The sequence below is a fragment of the Cavia porcellus genome, unplaced genomic scaffold, assembly GCF_034190915.1.
Source record: "Cavia porcellus strain 051 isolate PalLab524CR breed Dunkin Hartley unplaced genomic scaffold, mCavPor4.1 scaffold_22, whole genome shotgun sequence".
Lineage (NCBI taxonomy): Eukaryota > Metazoa > Chordata > Mammalia > Rodentia > Caviidae > Cavia > Cavia porcellus.
This window is the reverse complement of record NW_026947505.1, coordinates 64,743,791-64,768,153: the sequence shown is the minus strand read 5'-3', so window position 1 is coordinate 64,768,153 and position 24,363 is coordinate 64,743,791. Positions and strand designations below refer to the sequence as shown.

Below are 24,363 nucleotides of genomic sequence, written 5' to 3'. Positions count from 1 at the left end.
GAAGTCTAGTTTAATGCTTCTGAAACTTTAGCATCACAAAAATTATGTGAAACATCACTGATCAGCATGTAGTCTAAGAACACCAGGTTATCAAGGAGATTTCTATGGCTCTGAAGTTTGACAGTCATTGTCCAGAATGCTTGTCAAGTACGGATTCTCTGGTCTCACTCATAAACACTGAGTTGAGAGCACCTGAGAACTGTGATTCTAATAAACTCCTAGGTGCTGCTGGTGCTGCTGGACTAGTCTTTGAACAGCTCTGCTGTAGAAGTTCGTCTCCCTGCGATTCAGCAGAGAAGTGGCAGTGGAAGTTCTAGTGGCCTGTGGGGAAGCCTGCACTGCGTAGAGGATGTGCGTCTTGCTCTGAGGGTTAAGAAAAGGGATGGCTTAGATAGGTGGAGGGAGGATGGGTGAGAGTTGGCGATGGCACGGTCACCACGTGTGTGAAGTGTAGAGCACTCTCGGGAGACAGAGCTTGCTTGTCTGGCTTGGGTGTACAGGGTGCACACAGTTAGCTGTTATGCACCCTCCCTGTGGAAAAAGCTTAGACTGAGCAGCAGGCAGACAGCATAGGGTTTTGAGTACTTCCTTAGTGGTGCTGTGTGTCTCCTCCCCGTCCAGGGGACTTTGAAGGCCAGGTGGCTCTTTACCTGTCCCCTCCAGTTTCCCCTCGCGCATCAAACTCAGTTTGCCTCCACTGTGCAGTTTAGTTGGTGCTTCGGTTTGGGTGGAGTCTGGCCCTTCTCTTCAGGCTCAGTGTTGATGCAGTCCGTGGCTTTGTTCTCCTACGCATCGCTTAGCCGTGACTTCAGTTAGCATCGTGGGTTGGTGGTAAGCGGTGGGGGTGAGGCCCCAGCTCTCGAGCTCACTTCCTCCACGAACTCCTGCCTTTGCTGTGTTCTGGTGTCGCCTGCTCAGCCCTTTGTTGCTGCCCTCATAGGAGAAGTGGAAGACAGTGTGGGAGCAGTCAGAGGTCAGGCCGAGAGGTCGGGGTAAGCAGCCGGGGGTTAGTGAACTCACTGGAGGCTTATAACCACTGATCTATGAAACGTGCGGTCACAGTCACTGTGAGTTCAGCTCAGGAGTACAAAGAAAATACCCATCAGGGTCCCTTCATGTTATTCATGATTCACTGTGTCCTGTTCAGTTTTTGGTTATCTTTGGATGCTCAGTGGTCTTTGTGTGTATGGTACATCGTTTCTCATGGAGAGGACCTGCCTAAACTATTGAGAATAGGTTGTATCACATCCTAGAAATGCCTTCACCAGCTGCCCTTTCTTAACCACCTCAGGGAGTCAGCTTCTGCTGCTCTTGCCAAGGGCTCTCACCTTCAGACCCACGTGGCCCTTCCCTTCTTGCTGCTTGGTCACTGTCCTGGTATTTCCTCATGACTCTACTCCTCTGGTGGTGACCACTTGAGGAGGTTTTCAAATAATTCTGGGTGCCTGAAATCACCTTACAGTTGTTGAATGTGAGTTCACCCTCATGGGCAGGAGGCTTCTTGGTGTTTTGGGTACATGGGGGCCTTTGCTGGAGCATATTTCAGTGAGTGTGGTGTGCCTGGTGCCCCTCATTGCTCAGAGATTTCACGTTTCATTTGCCATCACCAGTGGCTTGGAGCTCCCACTCCCAACCCGGAGGCTGTCAGGAGGAGTTCCAGATGCTCAAATATCTCTCAGCTGCCGCAGTCCCTCCTTGCAGAAGCTTCCAGGGCCATTCACGTGCCAGAATTTAGTGCCTCATCACACATGCCTGCTCCTTCAGAAATGTCCCTACGACTTTGTTTTTGCTAAACCCTTCTGGTCATAGAATTTCAGACTACTTGGTGAATCCTGGAAGTGCTACAGACTGAAACCTTTAACTTAATCTCTGTCTGTAAACAGAGTCAAATCTAATTCAATTCCCTTTCAAAAATGCTTCTTGCCAAGCTCCTGAAGGCTAATGCTGGAACAATTTGAGCAACAAAAATAAATGATGAGAATGTTGGATGCTAGCCATAGAACAAAACAAATATCCATGAGTGCATACTTACTAAATAAATAATTGAATATATTAGGAAATGGGGGTGGAAGGACAGTAGAATTCTAATCAATACATATAGAAGGAATGAGAAAATAGAAAATCACAATTAAGCAAACACCATAGCAATAATTGTTTCAGATAACGTCCACCATAGATGCTAAGATTAGTATACCAGGTTAAAAGAGCACCTGAGATAAGACTTGTAATTATGGTATTTCTTGTATGATGCCCACCAAATCAAAAGTATTACTCAGGATTCTCTGGAGAAATAGAACATAAAGAAATCTGTTACATAGGATTAGCTTACATAATTAGGGAGGCTGGCAAGTTGCAGGTTTATCCAGGAACACTTTCACAGACGCACCTGGACAGACACACACACATTGTTTGAACCAAGTCCACGGTCTAGTCCAGTAGGGACATAACATTATCTCCAAAGAAGGATACACTCTTACTTCTGTGTTTTTGTAGCAAAAGCACATGACCTCCTCTAATCACAAGAAAACCTTAGGTAAGCTCAAGTTGATGAATATTGTATAAAATAACTGACTTATATTCTTTCAAAAGAGTGAGATTGTGAAAGACAAACACTGAGAAACCTTCACAAACTGAAGACTGATGAGCTAGGGCAATTAAAGCAGTGGTTCATTCTCAGAATAAGAAAAGAAACCAGCTAAATAAGAACATTTTAGTAAAGTCTGTAGTTCAGTTAATAGTGTCATATAATGGTTAATGTCCTCCTTTTGATTGATGTCCTGCAGTTCTGTAAAATGTATGCATTAGCAGAAGCTGTTTGAAGGCCATACAGGAACTGTACTATTTTTGCTACATTTATGTACATCTCAAAATAATTCAGAATAAAAGTTTAAGTAAGGTTTCTGTTATTGGATACTCAGAGGACTTTTTAATGACAGAGGATATTTTTATATTCTCTCAATTTATAACTATTCTGTGCCTGTGGATGCATGTAGAATTTTGAATCACTCAGCATTTCCAAATACTAAATTCCATCCATACTTTCTTTGCAAGTAATTTTTAAAAATATTTCAGATTTCTGTTACTTTTTCTTTATTTCACGTTCCATCCTGACTACCGTGTCTTTCCGCAGACGTTTGTGGTCAGCCCTTCTGCTGCTCCTGGGGTCTTTGCCTCTGAGGTGATGGTGTGCAAGGCCTGTGGTGCAGACAAGCACAGAGGTCAGAGGTCAGAGGTCAGAGGTCAGAGGTCAGAGGCCAGCAGATCTGGTGCCACCATCCTTAGAGTGGCCCATTACCAGCTAACTCAGTTCCTTCCACTTTCAGTGCTATGGGACCAAATGTTTTGCCTAAATACTCTATGCACTGATTGATGTATGGGTTCAAATGATTATATATTTATGATTTTTAAAAATTTTATCAAGGTCTTATGTGCCCTTTTAAAAAGTTTTCCAAATGTTTTATCCATTTATATTATTTCATCTTTCACCCAGTCTTTGATTTCTGCAATAGACTCCACAGTTCATATTCTGGCATTTCCCTCAGGATACTTTTTGTTAGCAATTCAAGGAAATCAACTTTGTTTTCCTTTTTCTTAACTTACTTTTTGGTCAGGAATCCATTGTTGCTGTTTTTTAAAATTCAGATTTTTTCCTCTCTGAAGCAGTGGTTGTGAAGCTTCTCAAAATTGCCGAAAAGCCCTGTTGTGATTTCTGCTTTGTGAGCTGCCCTGTGTTTAGGCCACGAGTGGGGGGAGCCCTAACACATTGCATAGTAGGGGGCATCACAGCAATTTTGTGTTGAAGGAACATCCTGAAGGGTGTACAAAACCCATGTCTATTATTTCTATTGATGAATTTTTTAAAGGTTTTTTGAGACAGGGTCTCATGCACCATGTAGTTCAGGCTGGCCTTGAGCTCCCTGTGTAGCCCAGGCAGGCCTCGAATGCACAACAATTCTCCTACCTCACCCTCCTGAGTCCTGGGATTACAGGCATGCACCACCATCTCCAGCCTTATTGATGAATGATTAATTTTATGAGTTTTATTATATTAAACAATGAGTACTTAACAGGAAAATATCAAAAAGTATTGAACTTTTAATATTTATTGAGTATAAAACATCAAGGTTTTCAACATCAACTCTTGTTTTTTTGTTTTTTGTTTTATAAAGTTTAAAAATCTAACAAATTCCTATATTAAGTATGATGAAAATACTAACAGAACGCTAGGACAAAAATGCTCTTTACTTCAATCATCACACCTAAGGTAGTCCTCACACGTGACAACAGCATATTTAATATACATGCATTGCTTTCACAGACAGCACATATACTTAGCTTTCCTGCCTACAAAAAGTAGGACATACTTGACATCTTACTGGTCTTTCTGTGTTTCTTATTAGATAATGTGCAGTGAACAGAAACATAAAATAGCAACAAAATAAAATATTAAATTCTTAATATATATTACATGGTTAGGAGAAACATTAACATTTTCACATCAGCTGTATACTTGCTTATAAAACCTAAAATACATCAGAAACCCCTATTTAAACTACAGTGCAAATGCCAATGGAACTGTACAGCAAAAGTAATCTTTGTTTCAGTTGTCACACTCAAGGCAGTCTTCACAACAGACAACTGTGCATCCCACACACATGTCCCACTTACACTGATAGCACACATGTGCTTAGCTTTCCTGTCTTTATTGTAGGACATCCTTGACATCTCACTGGTCTTGCTTGTAAGGAGCATTTACTATATTGTACAGCGCACACTTAGCAGGAAAATAGAGTATCAATAAGATAAAATATCAAAACTTAATGAGCACTTAGAATAGACATCACTTTTACATCATCAGTATTGCTTATAAAACCTAAAAGAAAACATCAGAAATAAATACCTACATGAACTACAATGTAATTACAAACCAGAGCCTACCAAAGAATAATCTTTGTTTCAATTGCTACAACCAAAGCAGTGTTCACACATGAAAACTGCATGTTCCATGTACAAGTATCACTTGCACGGATAGTAGTATGTTTTGTTTTCTGTCCTTTTTTGTAGGGCACACCTGACATCGTTTTGGTTTCCTGCTGTCATAGTAGGTCTTTGTGATGTTGCACCTGCCTCTTCACCTGTGAGCTCAACAATGTGCTGCACAATATTTTTTGCATAGTTCCCTGGGCAGAAACATTTTGCTCTTCCTCTTTGTAAACGATCACTTACGAGTTCTGGTCCCAATCCTTTAAGAAAAAGTCTCCATGATATTTTACTCTTGTCATTTTCTTTGTAACCTATCAAACTATTCATGCTATACATGTTTAGGATTGAGTAAAACACAACCATTGGTCAATGTTTTGTGTTTTGAGCAACATCGTAGTTGCCTACAGTAATCATATCTACTTCACCTTTGGTTTTGTTGTAAAAAGTTCATCTCAGTCTTCAGTTTTGTTGAGGGTTCTCTGTCAATTTTTCCATCATAGTGCAATGTTGATATCAACAGTACCAGTTTGTTTTTCTTTGCCATATACAAGGCCAATGTTACATTTTTCTTAAATTCAAAGATTGTTCTGTATAATTATCTGTTTTGAAATTGCAACATTTCGTTGGGAATTTCCACTTTGTTCTTGCATACGGTTTCTCTGATAGTCAATTTGTACTCTGTTAACAAATGTAGCATCAATCAGATGTCAAATGTCTTATTCTGATTAGTTTGGGAGATGGGAGAACAAGTCTGTTCACAGCATCATTTGGTTGATTACTATACAAATAAAGACCTGGTGGCTGAGTTCCAGGCTAAATTTCTCTTTTCTTTTTTTTTGTCTTTTTGAGACAGGGTCTCTATATGCAGTTCAGGCTGGCCTTGAGCTCACTCTGTAGCCCAGGCTAGTCTCAAACTCGTAACGATCCTCCTGCCTCAGCTGATATGGCCAGAAAAATGACACGCTCCAAAAACTTTTCAAAAGCACTTTATTAGCTGAGCTCAGTGGTGACGCTATCCCGTCAGCAGTCAGGAAAGTGTGCACCTGAGCCAGGGACTGCAGGGAGTTATAAAGTAGCAAGCCACAAGGGCAGGGGTCGGGGTCTTAGGATCAGTTTGTCCCCATAAAAGGAACCAGGGAGGTGGAATTAGCAGTTACAGGAACCAGGAAGGCAGGGAGGGGTGGCATGGTGGGTGTGTTACAGGGCGGCAACTTAAACTGGCAGTTACACAAGTTTTACAGGAAACAAACAAGTTACAATAAGAACAGCACATTTTGGATTTTTGAGCTTAAACATCAGCCTCCTGAGTGCTGGGATTACAGGTGTGAGCCACCATGTCCGGCTATCAGGATAAATTTCTAAATTGGAAGTATATGTCTTCACATCTAGCAACTGTATATATGTATTTTTTATCACATTTTGAAGCCTTTTTTTTTTTTTTTTGTATATACTGTCTAAAGCTGTAGCAACCAGGTTTGTTATGCACCATTGTACTGAATTGGGCCACTTCTATAAGAAAATTGAAAGAGAACTTTTAAAAAAAAATGCTAAATACAAGAAATTCAGCAACGAGAATTTCATGGCTAAAACTCACTGGTTGCCACTTTGGAGCTTCTGTCCACATCTTGTTCATCTCCCCAATGGACGAATGCACAGACAGCTTCCTGTCTTCCCCATGCACAGCTACGGTGAGCCACACCCGGATCCCATTATGTCAAATTAGATGTTTGTGGACAGAATAGTATGGGTTGGTGATGCTCAGGGATACATATGAAAAAACAAAAAAGAAAAAAAAGCTACATGGACCATTATGAGTGTAAGAGTCTTGATTTGACACTTTCGCACAGGTGTACACACCGTGCCGTTCATCATACCAAGTGCTTGAATGCAAAGATTGCTTTCTGTATCCCTCATGTGTGGCTACCGACTTGCACAGCTGGTCACCATTAAGCTAAAGTACACAATTTCATTAGAAAACTATGGAACGGTTATGGTAACCCACAATAATGCCCCAAGGGTAAGGGACTTTCAGTCAATAGGCTGATGCACTTCTGCGGTAGCAGAATGGCCTGAGAGCTCCTGGGAGGCATCTTTCTATCCCCCGAATTTGCTTAAATACCATCAGGGGAATGGCTAGGATGTGGAGCCAGCAAGATGCACCATCAAGAAGTAACTGATAGTCTTGGCAACAAGTGACACCCAGTAACTCTTAATGTTATTTTTACCCAAGTAGTGTACTTATTAGGCTTACATCCCAAGGTTAGATTCAAACGATGAAGTTGGTTGGCCCATGCAGTACCCAAGGACTCTAATATGCATGAGTTGCTTGTCCTGTCAGAAGAGCCTTTGGTTAGGTTGAGCATACTGTCCTACATAGGGTTTTCCTGGGTTTCTCTGAACATATAGTAGAAAGGCTTCTGAGCATCGTTCAGCTGCGTCTGTGCTGCCCTGGTCTGTGAACTCATGCTCCCCCGTCTGTCTGCAGTTTCCCCTCTGACCTCAGTCTTCTAATTACCTCACCTTGCTGCTTAGGAACGGGTGGACAGTGCTAGGGCACGGCACACAGAACCACACCACACATGTGCAAAACACAGCATGAGAGTTTGCTAAGTAAAAATAAGAAATGCTTCTTTCAAAGAGCTTGCCTTTTAGCTTGTAGAGATAAAATCGGCAAATACAAAGCAACCTGTGGTGCTTGCGTGGGTATTGCATATCTAAGTGTCTCATCACATACACATAAGTGGAATTGAACTCATTACTTTATGAACTGAAAGCTCTTTTTGCCAGTGGCCAGAGTAGGGGAAGCTTTGAAAGGTGACTGTGGCTGAGTTTGAAGAACTGAGCAGATAGAGAGAGGCGGGGAGCACACATAGTCAGGGGGCGCAGCGTGAACTAAGGTGTAGCAGTGGCAAGCACAGAGTGGGAGGCGCCCATGTTTTTGAGGGGTTCGTAATCAACATAAGGAATCCAAGCAGTCAGATGGACAAGTTTTGGGATTTTATTAGCTGAGCTCAGTGACCACCCACAAAGAATCCTGTTTCAGAGTCAGATCAAGTGGCCCCAAACTGGAGGTTTACAGCTTTTAAAGCGGAAAACTGAAAAGCAAGACATCCTATTGGAGACTAGCTAGCCTTACATTAATTTTGGTTGACACTTGAATCCTGCTTCTTTGTTGAGCAGGTTAATTTTTCTCTCAGGGTGTAGCCTGTTCTGCTTTTCTCATGGGACTTGTATCCTGAGTAATTTTTCACTCTTGTAGGTCAAATACAGGGCACAAGATGGCATCAGTTATGCCAAGCTGCAGTAATTTGCTAGGGTAAGGGAGAAGGGAGGGATCAAGCTGGAACGTGGCTGGGATCAGCCTCATCCTCCAACTTAAATTTGGACTTTATTTCGTAAGTGATGGAGAGCATGTGTGGATGGCAGTGACATACAGAGATTGTTCAAGAGGGGTGTGGAAGGATGGGGGAAGGGACCAGTTGTCATCTGAGAAGGGGAAGGGCTGACCCTGAGCTCGCCGCTTGTGGTCCTTGGTGCTTTACGTGTATATGCTGTTTTGGTCTCCCAGTAGTGCTAAGGGGTAGGTACTTTCAATGTCGTTTTCACTTCATAGATAGGAAAGCTGAGGCTCTCAGTGGTTAAGTAATAACCAGTGAAGCAGAGTGGTGCCAAGATGTGACAGGTAGGGCAAACCTCATTTGTGTTTGTATATGGCACACCAGGAGCTGCTCAGGCGGTCCTCTGGGACAGTTTTCGTTAGTTGGGAGTGATAGTCTAAGTGATAGTTCCTGCCAGAACTAAATCATCAGTGGAGATACTCAGTGGTGAGTGCAGCGTGAAACATCTCTGTAGGGGGGACTTTGTAGAGGGCCCAAGATGAGCCTGAGACCTCATGGCTTCTCTTTGTGTTTTGAGAACTTGCCAAGACCATGGAAATTCCATGGCAAACCTGGCCTCCAAACTCTGAGACAGTCTACACTTTTTGTTTTTCCTAAGAGTGTGTGTTAATTTAATCAAGTGAGCACTGAGGTTGAGGGTGTTTGGTTTGTGTTACCTTTGAGATGGCTTATGCAACTTCTGAAGCATCACAGATTGTAATTGCTGTGGTTCAAGACAGTGAGGCTCCCTGGAGACAGATCATTTGGTCGTCATTTCTTTCTTTTTCCATGAATGCCCTTTCTCATAAGCTTACCTGGATTAGTTCCCTGTTTTGCAATCTGTAGGTTTATACATCACAGAATTTGATTTTCTTTAAATCTGTTCTTTTTTTAAAGAAAAAAATTGTGCATGCATTTTATCTCTTTTAATTTTTGTTGCACAGTTAAATGAGCACCTAAAAAGAGTATGCTGATCGCTGCTGTGCTCACACGAGGTAGGCCGGGCCAGCCCAGTGATCTCTCTGTCCCGTCTGCTGCAGGTGATAAGAAGTACATCATGGGGCCCAAACTTTCCACTCTCGACGCCACCGTCTTTGGACACTTGGCACAGGCGATGTGGACCTTACCAGGGACAAGACCTGAACGACTGATCAAAGGCAAGCCCTAGGAACTTGTGCAGGTTTTAGAAGGTGCTGGGTGGGTGGGCATCAGAGTTCTAGGCTGCTGCTTGGAGCTTGGCTGTGTCTAAAGGCTGTGGTGCCTGGGTCCAGGGTCAGTTCTCTGCCAGCTCTTTAGTTAATGGGACCTGATAATTGTTGTGAAATAGGGCTTGAATGCCACCTCGTGCCCTTTATTTGTTGGTTGTCCTTTGAGCAATGTTGGCTCACCAATTTCTGGTAAATCCAGTGCTGTGGTCACCAGGGTGAGATTGGACGAAGAACGCACGGCCCATTTTAGTTGTTCCTTTTGAGTCTGAACTGGTCTTAAATATTTTGCATGTGGGTTACATTCGAGTGTATCGCTTGAATGTAACTCTCTCTGCTGTTCCATTGAGGGTAACTTTGGATCATACGCTAAGGATAGTAGAACTGAAAAGTCAAGATTAGGGGGGAAACGGTCAACAAATGCTTAGTGTGATGCCAAAGAATTATTACTAATACCGTGTACTGCTAGCATATACCAAGAAACACAATTTTGGTTGTGTGTGTGTGTGTGATATATATATATATATATATATATATATATATATATATATATAGAGAGAGAGAGAGAGAGAGAGAGAGAGAGAGAGAGCGAGAGAGAATATCTTAGCTCTAGGTTGCCAGAATAACAATTCTTAACCACTAGGATCCAGGCAAAATGTGGAGCTAAATGGAGTACCAGGGCTAGGTGATGAGCGTGGGGTGGAGCCAGGGTGGTAGCCAGGAATAAATTTGTGGTGGCCAAAGGGTAGGGAAAGTCAGCTACCTTGGGTTGATGTTTTGGGACTATATCTTTGTATATGGGCGTGAGTGAGTGTGTGCGTGTGTGTGTGTGTGTGTGTACGTGTGATTTGGGGTAGGTGGGTAGAGTGAAATATGTAGCAGCTGGGACTCTCAAAGAGGTGGGAACTATTTAAAGACATCTTCAGTTTAAAGCAGCATCTAAGCAAGCATCTTGGGGCTGCAGATGTGAGGATCAAAGTTCATTATGTTTTGGGAAGGTGATGGACAAGAGTTAATTAGAGCTGATGCTCCACTGAGCAGGCTGGGGATACAGTTGAGATGCCCAGCCGAGAGGCACATGGAGTGCTGGTAATAATGCTGGGTGGGTGAATGGTTAGAGGGTGGATGCATGGAACTCCACAGACACAATGATACAAGCACTGGCGGCGGGGTGGGGGTCATTAGTGGGTGGGTGGGACATGGGGGGCCTCTGTGGACATGCTCACTGAGCTGCATGCGCTGAAGTTCAGGCCAGCTGAGAGCAGCACATGTCCTCTCCAGATCCTCATTTTTTTGGGTCTGGGGCTCCAGATACATTAGCAGACTTGGCTGGAGTGGATCAGGCACCAACCAGAGACCTTCCGGTAGGTCGGCTGACTGGGGAGAGGGATGGCATGGAGTGATATTCAATTTCATCATTAAATCACTGTGAAGATGTTCCTGTGTTTGTGACTCATTGGACTTTTTCTAAATTAATTATGTTAAATCAATGATGTTTGTAGCATTTAAAAATTATTTTCTCTTCATCTGGATCAGAATTTCCATGGTGATCTACAAGATATTGATTCCTGTTAGTTTATTTGGGACTGTTTGTACACATTCTCTCTTTCTATTATTCTGTTATTTCCTTCAGTACCCAAACCATCTGCACACACTCATGTGTGTGCACTACCCACAGTCACTCACACACTGCTGGGCACGCACAGGCCATTTGAGAAATTTAGTGTTTTCTTCGGAGAAATGATCAGCCTTTTTGAAGAACTGATTGTGAGTCCACCCTGAGACACATCTGGGGCCTCTTGACACTATCCTCATTGGGGGATTTTGATGCATGTTTGAAGCTACATCTGCAGCTCACCCCCTTTTAGTTTTTATTTGGAGATTGGGTCATGAATAGTTGCTAAGTTGTGAACCTTGTGCCTGACTTTCCAGAGTGCTGGGGTTACAGGCTTGTGCCGCTATGCCTGGTCATCTGTTTTTATTTTTAAAGATGTACCCGTGGCTTCTAGTTCTGCCTTGAAATTGGTGCAGTGAAGGCCACAGAGTGTCTTTAAATCTCATTTTAGGCCTCAGTTCTACGCTCCTTCTAAACCTTCCAGTCTGAGCTGCTGACATACGGCCAAACTGGTAATTTGCTTTCAACTCATTAGCCTGTTTTTGCTTACTCTGTGTTGGAGACTTTCCCAAGAGGCAGTGAGAGGCAGCCAGAGTGGCAACCTCTGGCCAAAACCCAGGAGAGTGTAAGCCTTGAATCAAGACAGGGCCCTGCTGGTCTTGCCATATGTATAGGCAGAGGAATGAATATTTGTTTTTTCCTTCTAGCTATTACTTACAAAGCCACACAAGCTACTTTAGGAGCTGTGGAGAACAGGAAGAAATTTTCCTTTATTTAAGTGAGGAGGAAGACAGACTTTTGCGTCTCTGTGTGTATCTGTCTAGATGTAGATATAAAGAAGAAATATTACTTGTATAGTGGAGAAAATTTGGAAAACATAGAAATGTTTTAAAAGAATAAAAATAACTTGACTTAATCGTCCGCAGAGAACTTCTGCTGATATTGTGGTTTGTGTCCTGTCTTACCAAGCACTCCGATCCCTATTGTTGGACACCGAGGCTGTTTCTGTCTTTCCTTTCCTTTCTTTCTTTCATCCCCTCTTTTTCCTTTTTTCTTTCCCTCTTTTCATTTTTCCTTCTCTTTTTTTATGATGACATGCAGTGCTGCATTCATCCAAGCCTCGTAGACAGAGTACTAAAAGTGGAATCCTGAGCCAGCCCGCCATGTCCATGTGAAATCTCACTAGACGACAGTGTTCCTCTGGCACTTTCACAGGCCGTGCAGAGCCTCCTGCACACCTCATCAGGCGGGATGTGATCACACTCGTTTCCCAAGGTCTAGACCTGCAGGTGGTGAACCTGTGACAGGCGGGCCACAGCAGGCACCCAGAGTCCTCTCTGTTGGCACATGAGCCAAGTCGCCCAGCAGCTGAGGGTCGGATAACAGTGGTGTTTTTCAACTAAAACCTCAAACCTTGGGTTTCATTGCAGTGTTGGCACTTTGTGATAAATCAGTGGGTTTTGGGTTGCAGTTTGGGTACTCAGTTTCTGAAAGGTTCTCCATTACAGGTCTAGAGGATGAACTGTTATCTGGTTGTTTAATCTACTTTGCCGGATGCAGTTTTTCTATTATTTCATGAAGTTTACATCTTCAGAATAGGCATTTGTGTTAACACAGACTCTGCACTCCTGGTTTCTGTTGCTATCTTTTTCCATTCCTTTGTCTGTCAAGCAGGTCAGCTGGGCCCAGGAAGGACCTGGCATAGCCAGAGAGAGGCAGAGGCCCACCTTTAGCCACATGCTTGGTCCATTCTTTTCAGGAACAGGGTGTGGGAAGGAACCTTTCTCATCAAGGCCTACCCTTCTCAGCTGTGTGGCATAATGGTCACTGCTTTCATAGTGGCTCATTACCACTAAGATCCCAGCAAAAAGTAGACCAGTAGTCTGGGACGAGTGATACGATGCTCTTGATGCCAGGCCGGACTATTCGCACGTCAGTGGAAAGGCAGAGGAGAGTCCCGGTGAGGGCACGAGGACCACAGAAGTTAATAATTCAGCAGATGAGCAAAGCACTTGATACACTGCCCATACGCAATAAGGACAGCTTCTGTGTGGGCTTTGGGGTGGATTCTGATTTTCTGGTGGCCCTCTGAGAACAGCTCTGGGGGCAGGATCTGATTGAGGGCTCTCCCCACGGACCACTGTGGAGTGGCCAGTTCACTTTTGATGTCTCTTTGCCTTTCATGCTGGTCCATTTCCTTCTTCTTGCTGTTGGCTCACGTCTTTCTCTGACCTTGGGCACTGTGACTGGCAGCCGTATCCAGGAGGTGTCTCATGACTGTTCTTTGAGTGGGGAAATAAGTAAAGCTTCCCCCAAAGAGCAAAGCTACTGGCTTCTCAGCTTTTGTCTCCTCAACGTGTGCACCAATACCTTCTGGTAGCAGGTAATCAGAATGAATTTTTTGTTGTGTTTTGAGTCAGGGTCTCACTATATAGCTCAAGCTGGTCTTGGATTCACTATGCAGACCAGGCTGGCCTCAAACTCATGGCAGTCCTCCTGCCTCAGCTTCCCAGGTACTGACTGGGATTATAGGACTTGGACCTATAGCCTGCCACACCTGTCTCAGAATGAGTTCTTATGTAGAGAAAATTATGTAGAATGAATTCTCCTATAGAATGATCTGAGACAGAAAAGAGTGAACTGGAGCTAGTATATGTCGGTTTACAGAACTCACGAGGTATGAAGATTTAATTTGTAAGAGTGGTAAAAGTATGCTCATTTAAGGAAAACAGAAAGCATATTTTGAAACATTTTAAAGACAAGGGTAAATGTTTAAAATAATGTTGCAGGAGATAGTAGGTAGTAATAGCATTAAATAAATAGAAAATAATACTGAAATAAATTAGCCCAAAATGTCTTGGATTAATGAAAACATAGATTTTTTTATATTCTTCCTTATATAATTTCTACAGACAGATATCTAATTTTCCAAAAGGAAACTATATTATCTTCTTTAAAGAAAAGTAGAGTAGTTACAGACTATAATAAACAGATATTAATAAAAAAAGGAAATGATATGTTATAGGGGATTGGTAAAAACTAAATTAAACTATGGTGGTCCATGTAACAAAGCTGAAATTACCATGATTCTCATAGTGTGAATATTCATTGTATGTTGTTAAGTGGAAAAAAGACAGGAAACAGATTGTCTGGTAAGTCCTATCTAGCAAATACAAATACATATTTTGCATTATATGAATTCCTGGAAGAATATAAATGAAAATATTATCATGGAGAATGAGACTATTGGTAATGCTTTTATTTATTTATTTTTGCTTAACTGTATTCCCTAATTTTCTGCAACAAATCAGGGATCACCTACGTATTAAATGAATACTTATCTGATTTAAAGTATGCAAAGAGTATTTTGGGCTAATACTGTCCTGTAAAAGATGGTGCCAAATTATATATTTTATAAGCAATGTTGCCACCTGGTGGACCACAGGCAGAACTCACTGTTTTCCATTTGACATAAGGAAATGAAGTCTAAATGCTGTGTGATGTTTGATAAATGCTAGACAATGTTAGTAACTTCACAAAAGTGTTCCATTAATTCACATAGGAAAGCAGTAGTCCGTTTATTGGCTGGGAACTTATTTGTTGGCACAGTCATTTAATTTTATTTAAAAGATTAAAATATTTTGGTTTTACTAAATGTATTTGCAGGTACACTTATCTGTAAAGAATTCTGAGTTATCTGTTTTACGCATTATTAGGGTTTTTATCCTAACATATTTTTTTCCAGCTTGACATAATGCATAACCTAAAGTTACAAAAGAATTGTGGAATGAATACTTCTAGCTGACAATGCAACAGTTGGTGTATTTTATAAATTAATTTAAACATGAACCAATGAAATCATTAGTTCTCTTGATATATACACATAAAGTGCTTCACAAAGCAAAATGATTGTAATTTATCTGTTCTTTTGGATAAACTACCCCTCTATATGTCACCACCATAGGATTCACTCATTAATTTCATTTAGCCCACTTACTGAATTGAACTTTTCTGACTTACTTTTCTTATTAGGTATGTAGCAATCTAGGTGTTTTGACAGTATCTCTGGAAAACCATTGTTAGTTCTGTTCACTCCATTCTCTCACACTCCCCAGGAAGCCCAGTGACTGGGTGTCTTACTTCAGATATTACAAAACAGGTGGCTTTGCAAGTCACAAAATTTGACTCTTCCAGTTTTTGAGGATCATGGTGTGGGCAGGGTCCGATCTGGTGTGTCCCAGGGTGTGGACCACAAGGGTCTTCTCAAAGTGTCTTCACAGGGTGGCGGGGCAGCGTTTTCCGGAGCCTGTTGTTAGGCACTGCTCACGGTCAGGAGGCATTTGTCTTCCTAACCTGCTCACGTCCTGCAGGCCTTGCATCCATCATCATCACGTGCAAGTTACAGCTTCGGCATTTGGGTTTAGAGGGATGTGATCTGGCCCGATTACTGTCCGGTGGTTGCCTTTGAGAATAACCCTGTCTTCCACTCTCCCACCACACGCAGGTGAGCTGATCAACCTTGCCATGTACTGTGAGAGGATAAGGAGGAAATTCTGGCCCGAGTGGCACCATGATGACGACAACACCATCTACGAATCTGAAGAGAGCAGCGAAGGCAGCAAAACCCACACCCCCCTGCTAGACTTCAGCTTTTACTCAAGGACAGAGACCTTTGAAGATGAAGGAGCAGAGAACAGTTTTTCCAGAACCCCAGACACAGACTTCACTGGACACTCGCTCTTTGATTCTGATGTGGACATGGATGACTACACAGACCACGAACAGTGCAAGTGACGCCCAGTCTCAGCGACCCTCCTCCTCGGAGCTGCCTGTCCCAGGGTTGTTCCGGTTCCAGGTAGAAATCCATCCGTCCTGGGAGGACACTGGGGCCTGGTCCACGAGCTAACTGGACTGTGGCCGCCTTATTCCTTTTTTGTACAAACAGAACATAGAACCATTCAGATGGCTCCATTTAAACAGCCCCCAACTCTAAAACAGTCAGCATGGTTCCCGAAACCCATTTTTGTTTCTCTGAAAACTGACATTGTGTGGTGAAGCAGCTGAGTGAGTGGGTTATCAGCTGACAGTGTTTATACTGATCCTCCGCAACCGAGGGATTGGTGATGAGCTAGATTCTTGGGCATCCTTCATCCTCCAGGATATGAAGTATGAGAGAAAGCAGAAAACATGTAGGATATAAATGTACTGTGGCAGTCGCTTGTACTTTCTGTGTGTATATTGTATGTTGAACATAAGTCAAATAAAATCCACAGATACTCAATGAACACCTACTGTGTGCAAAGCACTGTGCTAGGTGCTAATCAGTTTAAGTTTCAGTCTAAGCTTTGCCAGTGACTAGCTGTGATTTTGGGCAAGTCCCTTAACTATTGCGTGCCTCATTTTTCCCACCTGTAAAGTGGGGATGACAACACTCTCCACCTATCTACCTACCTCACAGGGATGTTGTGGGGATTCTTGTGGTAACATTCCTATGGCTCTTTCAGCCTCTCAGAAGTGTTGTGACATGAACACAACATTTACCCTTTATTGTGCTTCATTTGCGTGAAGATCTCAAGGCAAAGGAATTTGATATCCGGGCAACAATGCCCACGGTCACTTGCAGAAGTTGAGCAGATGATGCATACACAAGGTCACCGTTAGGAAATTGTCATCATTCCCCTTGGAGATTCTGTTTGAATCAGAATCATTGAAAGAACATTGGGAATAGTTTTACATATCACCCTCTCTTTAAGATGGTCTTCAATTCTACAGCGTTTTTACAGAAAAATTTCTTTGGTGGGCTGCACTCACACTGGATTGCTGTTCTTTGTGTGTCCTGAGTCAAGCTCAGGAATCTTGGGGAGAGAGCTGTAGAGATGAAAGGGGAAGTGATTGATTGATTTTTGTAAGGCAGAAGCTTGCCGACTTTTAATGTCGTTTTTGAAAACAAGCCTTGGAAAGATGTCCTGAAAAGGTGGGACAGGCCAAGGATCGTGGAACCTGTACCCAGACCCGTGCAGCGGTAGGCTGCGCAGTCTTATGGCATTCTCAGCGGCTGCCCAGTGGGAGCTGGGCAGTGCTCAGAATGACCACAGTGTTTCTTAAGGGTCATGGGCCTTCTCGTCCTCCCTGGATCGCTGTGGAGCACAGGAGCTGCTGTGGTTATCCGCATTTGAGCAGGCAGTGTCATCTCCAAAGGTAGTTTTTGTTGACTTAGGACATTTCCCAAGCAAATACGGGGTGAAGATCCCTGTGTGATGCGGGCTATGGCTTTGGGCCAGGAGAACAAGATTTACAACTGTAGAGAAATTATTTTGCTTCTGACAAAAGGATTATTTATTATTCAGTTAGAGGAATAGTCTTTCTTTCTTTTTCTTCTTTTTATTTAACTTTTTTAACAGGATCTCCCTGTGTAGACCAGGCTGGCCTTGAATGCTAATGATCCTTCTGCTTCAGCCTTCTGAGTGTTGGGATCACTGACATGTGTCACCAGGTCTGGCTTAGAGGCGTTTCTTAAGAGACAAAAGCTTCTGAGAAATTCATGTACTTTACTTGAAGAAAACAAAAGCTAACTTTTGAATATTGCTTGCATTACAATTTGGGAACAAATGCTGAAGTCAGAAATTCTTATTTCGCAGCAAACTTAGTTGATACTATTTTATTAAAACCATACCTATGCGAGGCGACTTTCTGATGCCTGATGTGAACAGGGTAGAGGACATAAGTGTGAGTAAGCCTGTCTTCAGCTTGGAGCATCATTTGGAGAACTGTTCACCTCCACTCTCTTTAGCAAGCCGTGTGAAGCAGTGTCAGCAGCCGTGTGGCCCTCGGCACAATATGAACGTGAGCAGAGTGGGCAGGGGGCCCACAGACCGTCTCTATCAGGACCCAGTTTCCCTTTTTCCACTCTTGACTGGAAACTTTGCGTACTCTATATTTGCTGTGTAGCGGTAACTGTGATGGATTTTCACTGTGAGGAGGATTGAGGATGAAGGTTGTATGTTTTTAATTGTGTATCACTTGGAGGGCAGTTACGCAGAGAGCCAGCGCTCCAAGTGACTTGTAGGATAATTAATTGCATTCAAGTACCTTCTTCGGGGATGTGAATGAATGTTTTGACCGAACACTCAGCATTTTGTAGGTACAAATTTGAATTGGAACCCTAAAGTCAACCCCAGTGTTGATTTCCCAACATGGGTTAAAGAAAAAAATGTCCAAACAAAATCGCCATGGTTCTGGTCTTTATGGGGAGGACTTTTCATATGCTTTGTTCTTAACCTCACGAAATTTGAGGTGTTTTCCTATTTGATGAACAGGTGCTGCTTACCAGACACAAAAACTAACAAGAAATTAGGAAATGTCTCAATTATTTGGCTTGCTTGTTCAAGCTCTGATTTCTTTTTTATTGAAGGTAATTTAAGGAAATATGATATTTAAATAACAGATGCTTTTGACTGACCAGAAGATTCATGGGTCACATGATTTTTAAAAACCTTTTATTATAGAAATAAGTCTTCCTGTCTACCTGCCACCCTCCTCCTCAGGGTTAGTGAGCAGCTGTTACGTGCTTTGCTGCCCATCAGAACAGAGAGGACAAGGAACATCTAAGCAGTGATAGATTGACTACCTGTCAGCCTTCACCGTTTGGCTGTTATATAATTGATTGTGAATAGTGACACTGCCAAGGCCAGGGGCTTCGGGAAACTTAGAATCAATGAGACTTGAACCACAACTGCAGTCCTCACATGAGCCCTCCTCAAGTGTGCAGAAATACCAGGCTGTGCTTTTATGAATGGGTAGGTTTCAAGGAAAGAAGCTGCTAAGTGTTGTAGGCTCGTGGGTCTTGCTTCATTTTCCTTGTGAGAAAGTATAGAATTGTAGATTTGTATACCAGTTCACTCTAGAAAGCCCCTTACAAGAACTGTTACTGGCTCAGTGTCGTATGTGTAAATATTGGAGGGGTGGGGCCCAAGGCTGAGGTCTTTCAAGTTGCCCTGGCGAGTTCATTATGCCTTGTGGGCTCGATTTCTTTATAAACTCGTTCCGTGGGCCTGAGTGTGCTAGGAATCCTCGTTCACTCTTGTCTGTCACATTTAGTCACGGTGGCCCAGGCCAAGTTTGGAAACGTGTTCAGTGTCTCTGTTTTCACACAGTACTGTGAGGCTCTGTGAATAGCCGCAAGGTGAATTTCCAAGTCACCAGGACTTCTTCTGGTTCTTATTTATCTTTTAAATGATCCATGCCCACCTGCTTACTTGCTGGGTTTCCCTGGGATGCACAGTAGATACAGAGGGGCAAAGGGATAACGGAGCAGAATGGCACTGATTTCAGGGCAGCCCCTTCTGCTGAGTCTCCTCTGGTACCTCTTTTTTATGCTTGATCACTTCACGTATCTACCCTGCCCACCACCACTGGAGTAATCTTTTTTTTTTAAGAGAAAGATCTCTGGCCTTGATGGGTCACCCCACTTTCTTGGATGAGGAATACTGGGTCCCTTAAGGCCTGATACTGTCACTTCTCTGTTCATTTGTCTCCCTGTTCCTCTGCTGAGTGCTCCAGCGCAGTGGGCGATCTGTTTGCCAGGGCCTGGCCGTGCCTCAGGGGCCCCCACCCCTGCGCCTCTGCTCTTGCTGCCCCTCTTTCTGAAATGCCCTGCCCTCCTCTCCACTGGCCCACATCAGACCCATCTCTTAAAGCCCAGCTTCATCAGTTCCACATGAAGAATTCTCAGCTCAGTAGCATCCCCTCCTCCTCTAAAAACAAAACATTCATCATTTCCTTCCCTAAAGGCTGTGTGGAAAAAAGTTTGCTTAGATAGTGGGCCACACAGGTACTTGTTTTTCATTTGTGTGTGTGCGTGTGTGCGTGTCAAAGACTCCACTGACAATCTAATGAAAATTCCATACCTTATTCCCAGGAAAATGCATATACGCAAATCTCTAAAATTTTACTTATAAATTCAGATTTAAAGACCTGAAATCGTTCAAGGATTCCTTAGGGGGTTCATGAGCCCTAGTTGAAGAGGTCTTATCCTAAAGAGACTCTTAAATATTACTGTTATTGATGTTTATTTTTTCTGTAACATCTTCAGGAAGGAGACAAATCGGTGTATGATATGCAAGCAACAAGTCCTTTCTACTTTACCCGCACTGAACATGTGTTAGGTGACAGACAAGGAGCTTAGCAGGAGCTGTCCTACACGGGATGAGAAAGTAACTTTGTTTTGACAGACTGGGAATTTTGAAAGTGATAGGGTTTTGTTGTTGGTATCATCATCTATCTTTTATTTGGAACTTTTTTATTTTTAAAAATTTTTTATGGGAAAAAGATAAAATAAAACTTTATAACAAAATAACAGGAATAACAATAGTTAATACACTGCATGTTGTTATCTTTAAAGTAGTTGCTCAGGGTGCAAAATATGGGCATGAAAATTTCTCCAATGGATATTAGCACAAAATTTCCCTTTTAATGGACTACGAGACACAAATAGTATAATTGATGTACGTTTTTTCCCTTTGCCCTTCCTTCCTTTCCCCTTTGACTCCTCCTAGTTCCTTTTGAACAATTTCTTCTCATTTCACAATATCTATTGTACATTTTAGAGCTGATTTATTCTTTCAATTTCTCATACCAGGGAGACAATACAGTGTTTACATTTGTAAGTCTGATTTATTTCACTTACAAGTATAGTCTCAAGTTGCATCCATTTACCTAGAAAAGTTTCAACTGTGTCCTTCTTTATGACCGAGTAGTACTCTATTGTATAAAACTGTCACACCTTTTTATCTATCCCTTGATTGATGGTCATCATCTATCTTTTAACTACCCAAGAATTTAATTTGTCAAAATGAGGTTGGGGCCAACTGAGCTGCCTTTCAGCCCTGAAACCCACCACTTCTGCATGGAAAGGCCAGTTAGTCTGGAGCTAAGATGGGAGAGAAGTGGCTGGATTTTTCTCATGGGAACAAGATCTCTGTAGTCAAGATTTTCCTGTATTCATTCATTCTTCCATAGAGCAGTTGTTGAGTATATTTTCAATAAAAGGATGGTGACTTTTATTGATAGGGAACAACTCAGGCAATGTCTTTTTTTTTAAACCCCAAGATGTTTAATTTGTGGACAAATGAAGGCACCTGCAATAATAAAAAAATAACTTATGGCTGTGATCCAGCTAGCACCAAACTCCTGATCATTTCAGTAGAGAAACATCATGTGGAGTAAAAGATTAATTACAGTACTCTGGACTTCTGTACACAAATAATTTCAGCAGTGATCTTGATGGACATCTTATATTTTAAAATCTCACTATTGTTCCCTATTACAGCTATAGGTATCTTGAAACATTCCATTAACTGTATTATATATGTATATATGTATACTTTTATAGAAAGTAAAATTACTAAATGATATTAATCCCTTTACCCTACAACATCAGGAAATATCTATTTTTATTTGTTTTTACTCTATGGCTCTCAAATAATTTTCATCTATTAGCAATATTTAAATTTTTTTCTTTAGTACTTTTCCCGAAAATTACCTCATGGCTTTTTAAACAAATAACAGTTAGCTTTTGAATTGCCATATTAGTTAGTGGTAGCTAAACTATTAACAGAGAGAATATCATATATATTCATAGGATGGCTAGAAAGGATGAATGCTCTATCTACTTAGTATCATCTTCCTTTTTAAAAAGCAATCTGTGGACTTTCTTCTTGAATAGCTGTTCGGAATAGAAGTGAGTATTCTTTTGAATTTTCTTCTACCCCCCTCCCCCAAAGCCCAAGAGATCAAGTTTGGCTCATTAACCTGACCAATGATTGTATTTTTATCTTTAACTGTATTTGATTTTTTTTTGCGCCAATAAGCCTAAAGACAGTGTTCAAATATCTGACAGATCTCTGTTTCAGTAGGGGTGACATAGTTTACTCTTCACAAAAATGATTTTACCTCCAGTAATAAGCTCATGGGATCAGATCGTGCTTATTGTAAAGATATGTTTTCCCCAGTTGTCCCCACGGCACAGAATGTCTGACAACACAAACACTGGCAGGGGTGACAGTTTCTGCAGAATGATGGCTGGATAAGTGAGACCCCGAGTCACTCCCTTAGGAGTGTTAGAATTTCACTGCGTAGGAGAAAAGGAGGAAACAGCAGTGATTAGCAGGCTTCCAGGCCTGCGGCATGCTGTGTTCGAGACATGCCAGGCATCTGAGCCGTTTCCTCTGAGGTGGCATCTTACTAATCAAAGGAGACATCTCTAAATCAAAAACAAATGCAGTCTGTGTTAGGAAATGATGACTTGTGGCTATAAAAATGGCCAGTACAGGAAACACTGAGGCATGTTTTTTACTTTAATTTTGATGCTTGTGCGCTGGATTGCCCGTCACAGCTAGGCAGGGGTATTTGCAGAGTATCTTAGAGGTGCTTGCTCTAACATGTTTACTTCTTTGATTTTGTAACTTCCTTCTAGTCTCTTAAAAGGGTTCATAGCCTTGCTTTTGCATCTTATAAATAAAAAGTATACAAAGTAATGTGTATTCGATTTCATTTGTTTATTCATTTATTTTGGTCTTTCTGAGACGGGGTCTTGCTATGCAGTTCAGACTGGCCTTGAGCTCACTTTGTGACTCAGCCTGGTCTTGAACTTGTACCAATCCTCCTGCCTCAGCCTCCTGAGTGCTGGGAACACAGACATGTGTATTTTATTTAGTGAAGTTTTTTTTTTTTTAAGTGTTTAGAGACATTCCAAATCATCCCTATGTAGGCAGTAGTCTGCAAACCTTTGTGCTTATTCACTGTATCGCCAAACCTTTCTGTGCATGTCTCTCAGTGTATTTATTTATGATATGCACATATGTATATATGTATACACTGTTGTATATGTATACACTGGTTTACTGATACAAGATATACATTAAAAAAGCCATAGCCAGCACAGAATTTTAAAAATAAATATTCTCTGATACTCAATGAAGTTTAAGGGATGGTGTAAGAGATACTTAATGGTGACTCCCAGAAGGCTGAAGTTGACGAGTGAGTCTGTACCATGTATGGCAAAGTGGATATAAAATAAACATGGATGCATGACTTCAGTTCAGGTGTTTATTTACTTAGTATAGGTATTTTTGGCTAGGGGAAGGGACGAGAGAACAATTAGAAGTAACTTCCGTGAGAGCTCTTTTTAATTCTGTTTTTGGGACCTCGTGATTTAGAATGCTTTTCAAGTACCTGAAAGATTTCACAATACATGGACTGGAATAAAACAAGACAGAAGGAGGAACCCAGCCATGCGAATGCAGAAGTGCTGGATGGAATTTGAGCACCAGTCTGGAAAGCATGTTTTGATAATACCTGGTAATCATCATTTCATGACTGTACGTCTGTGTTCTATTTGTTAATAGCCCTGTGTATCCATAAATGTGGGAGATACACAGACTTATCTTCAGATATCTGAGATAGCAAGGGCCAATGTTGGCATTATTTGAATCCAAATTTCAGCTGCGTGGAGGCTGATGGGGGACACCTGCCGGGAGACCTTTCCCTGGACTGCCTGACTTGCAAACACGATGAGTAGCGTCTTGTTGAACAAGGGCCTAATGTGGAAACAGCATTCCAGTGTTTATTTCTGGGCCTATGAATTACTTTAGCACAGTTACTGTTAGTCGTTTATAAAGCCATATATAAACTTGTACACTTGATTGTAAGATAGATTTACTAGATGCCTATGTTGACTACTGTATATAAATGTGGAACTCCTGTACATTTGGTCTTAATGCTGTATGTATTTGATGTGTAAATGATAACTAATGGATATGAAATAGCTTGCTGTGAATGTCTTTATTCCATTTTGCTTTCCTTTTGCACATTTGAATGTTTTAACTTTATACCCAGGAGGAAAATCTGAAATTTTTGCATCTGATATACTGTTAAGTGGAGGTCTCTTAGATGATTAGGAGAATGTTTGAGCTGTAAGGCTCTTGTATAATTAGAACAACGTAATGAATTTTTTAAGTGTATATCTTCCCGATAGAATTTCAAATGAGTGTTTTTTAAAGAAGAAGCAGGTCTCTGGAATGTGCTGTCCTGGCCCTCACATCCAGCGTGCCCCTCAGCACACTGAGGAGAGACAGCCTGGTAGAGAGCAGAAGAAGAGGAGGAGTCAGGGCTTGAGACTGCACCT

At 41.9% G+C, this 24,363-nt stretch overlaps 1 protein-coding gene across 4 annotated transcripts in view; it reads left to right on the top strand.

Annotated features, from left to right (window-relative positions):
- Faxc (failed axon connections homolog, metaxin like GST domain containing) overlaps nt 1-24,001 on the top strand; it is a 72,999-nt gene extending 48,998 nt beyond the window's left edge. For 3 of the 4 annotated variants that reach the window (XM_023564088.2, XM_063233285.1, XM_003467415.4), the window contains 2 exons: nt 9,401-9,517; nt 15,685-24,001. In XM_023564088.2, coding sequence (XP_023419856.2) covers nt 9,401-9,517; nt 15,685-15,974 — 407 coding nt within the window. In that variant the 3' untranslated portion in view covers nt 15,975-24,001. The remainder of the gene's footprint in view (nt 1-9,400; nt 9,518-15,684) is intronic. The other variant, XM_063233284.1, reaches the window with a different exon arrangement.
- Nucleotides 24,002-24,363: the final 362 nt, after the last annotated feature.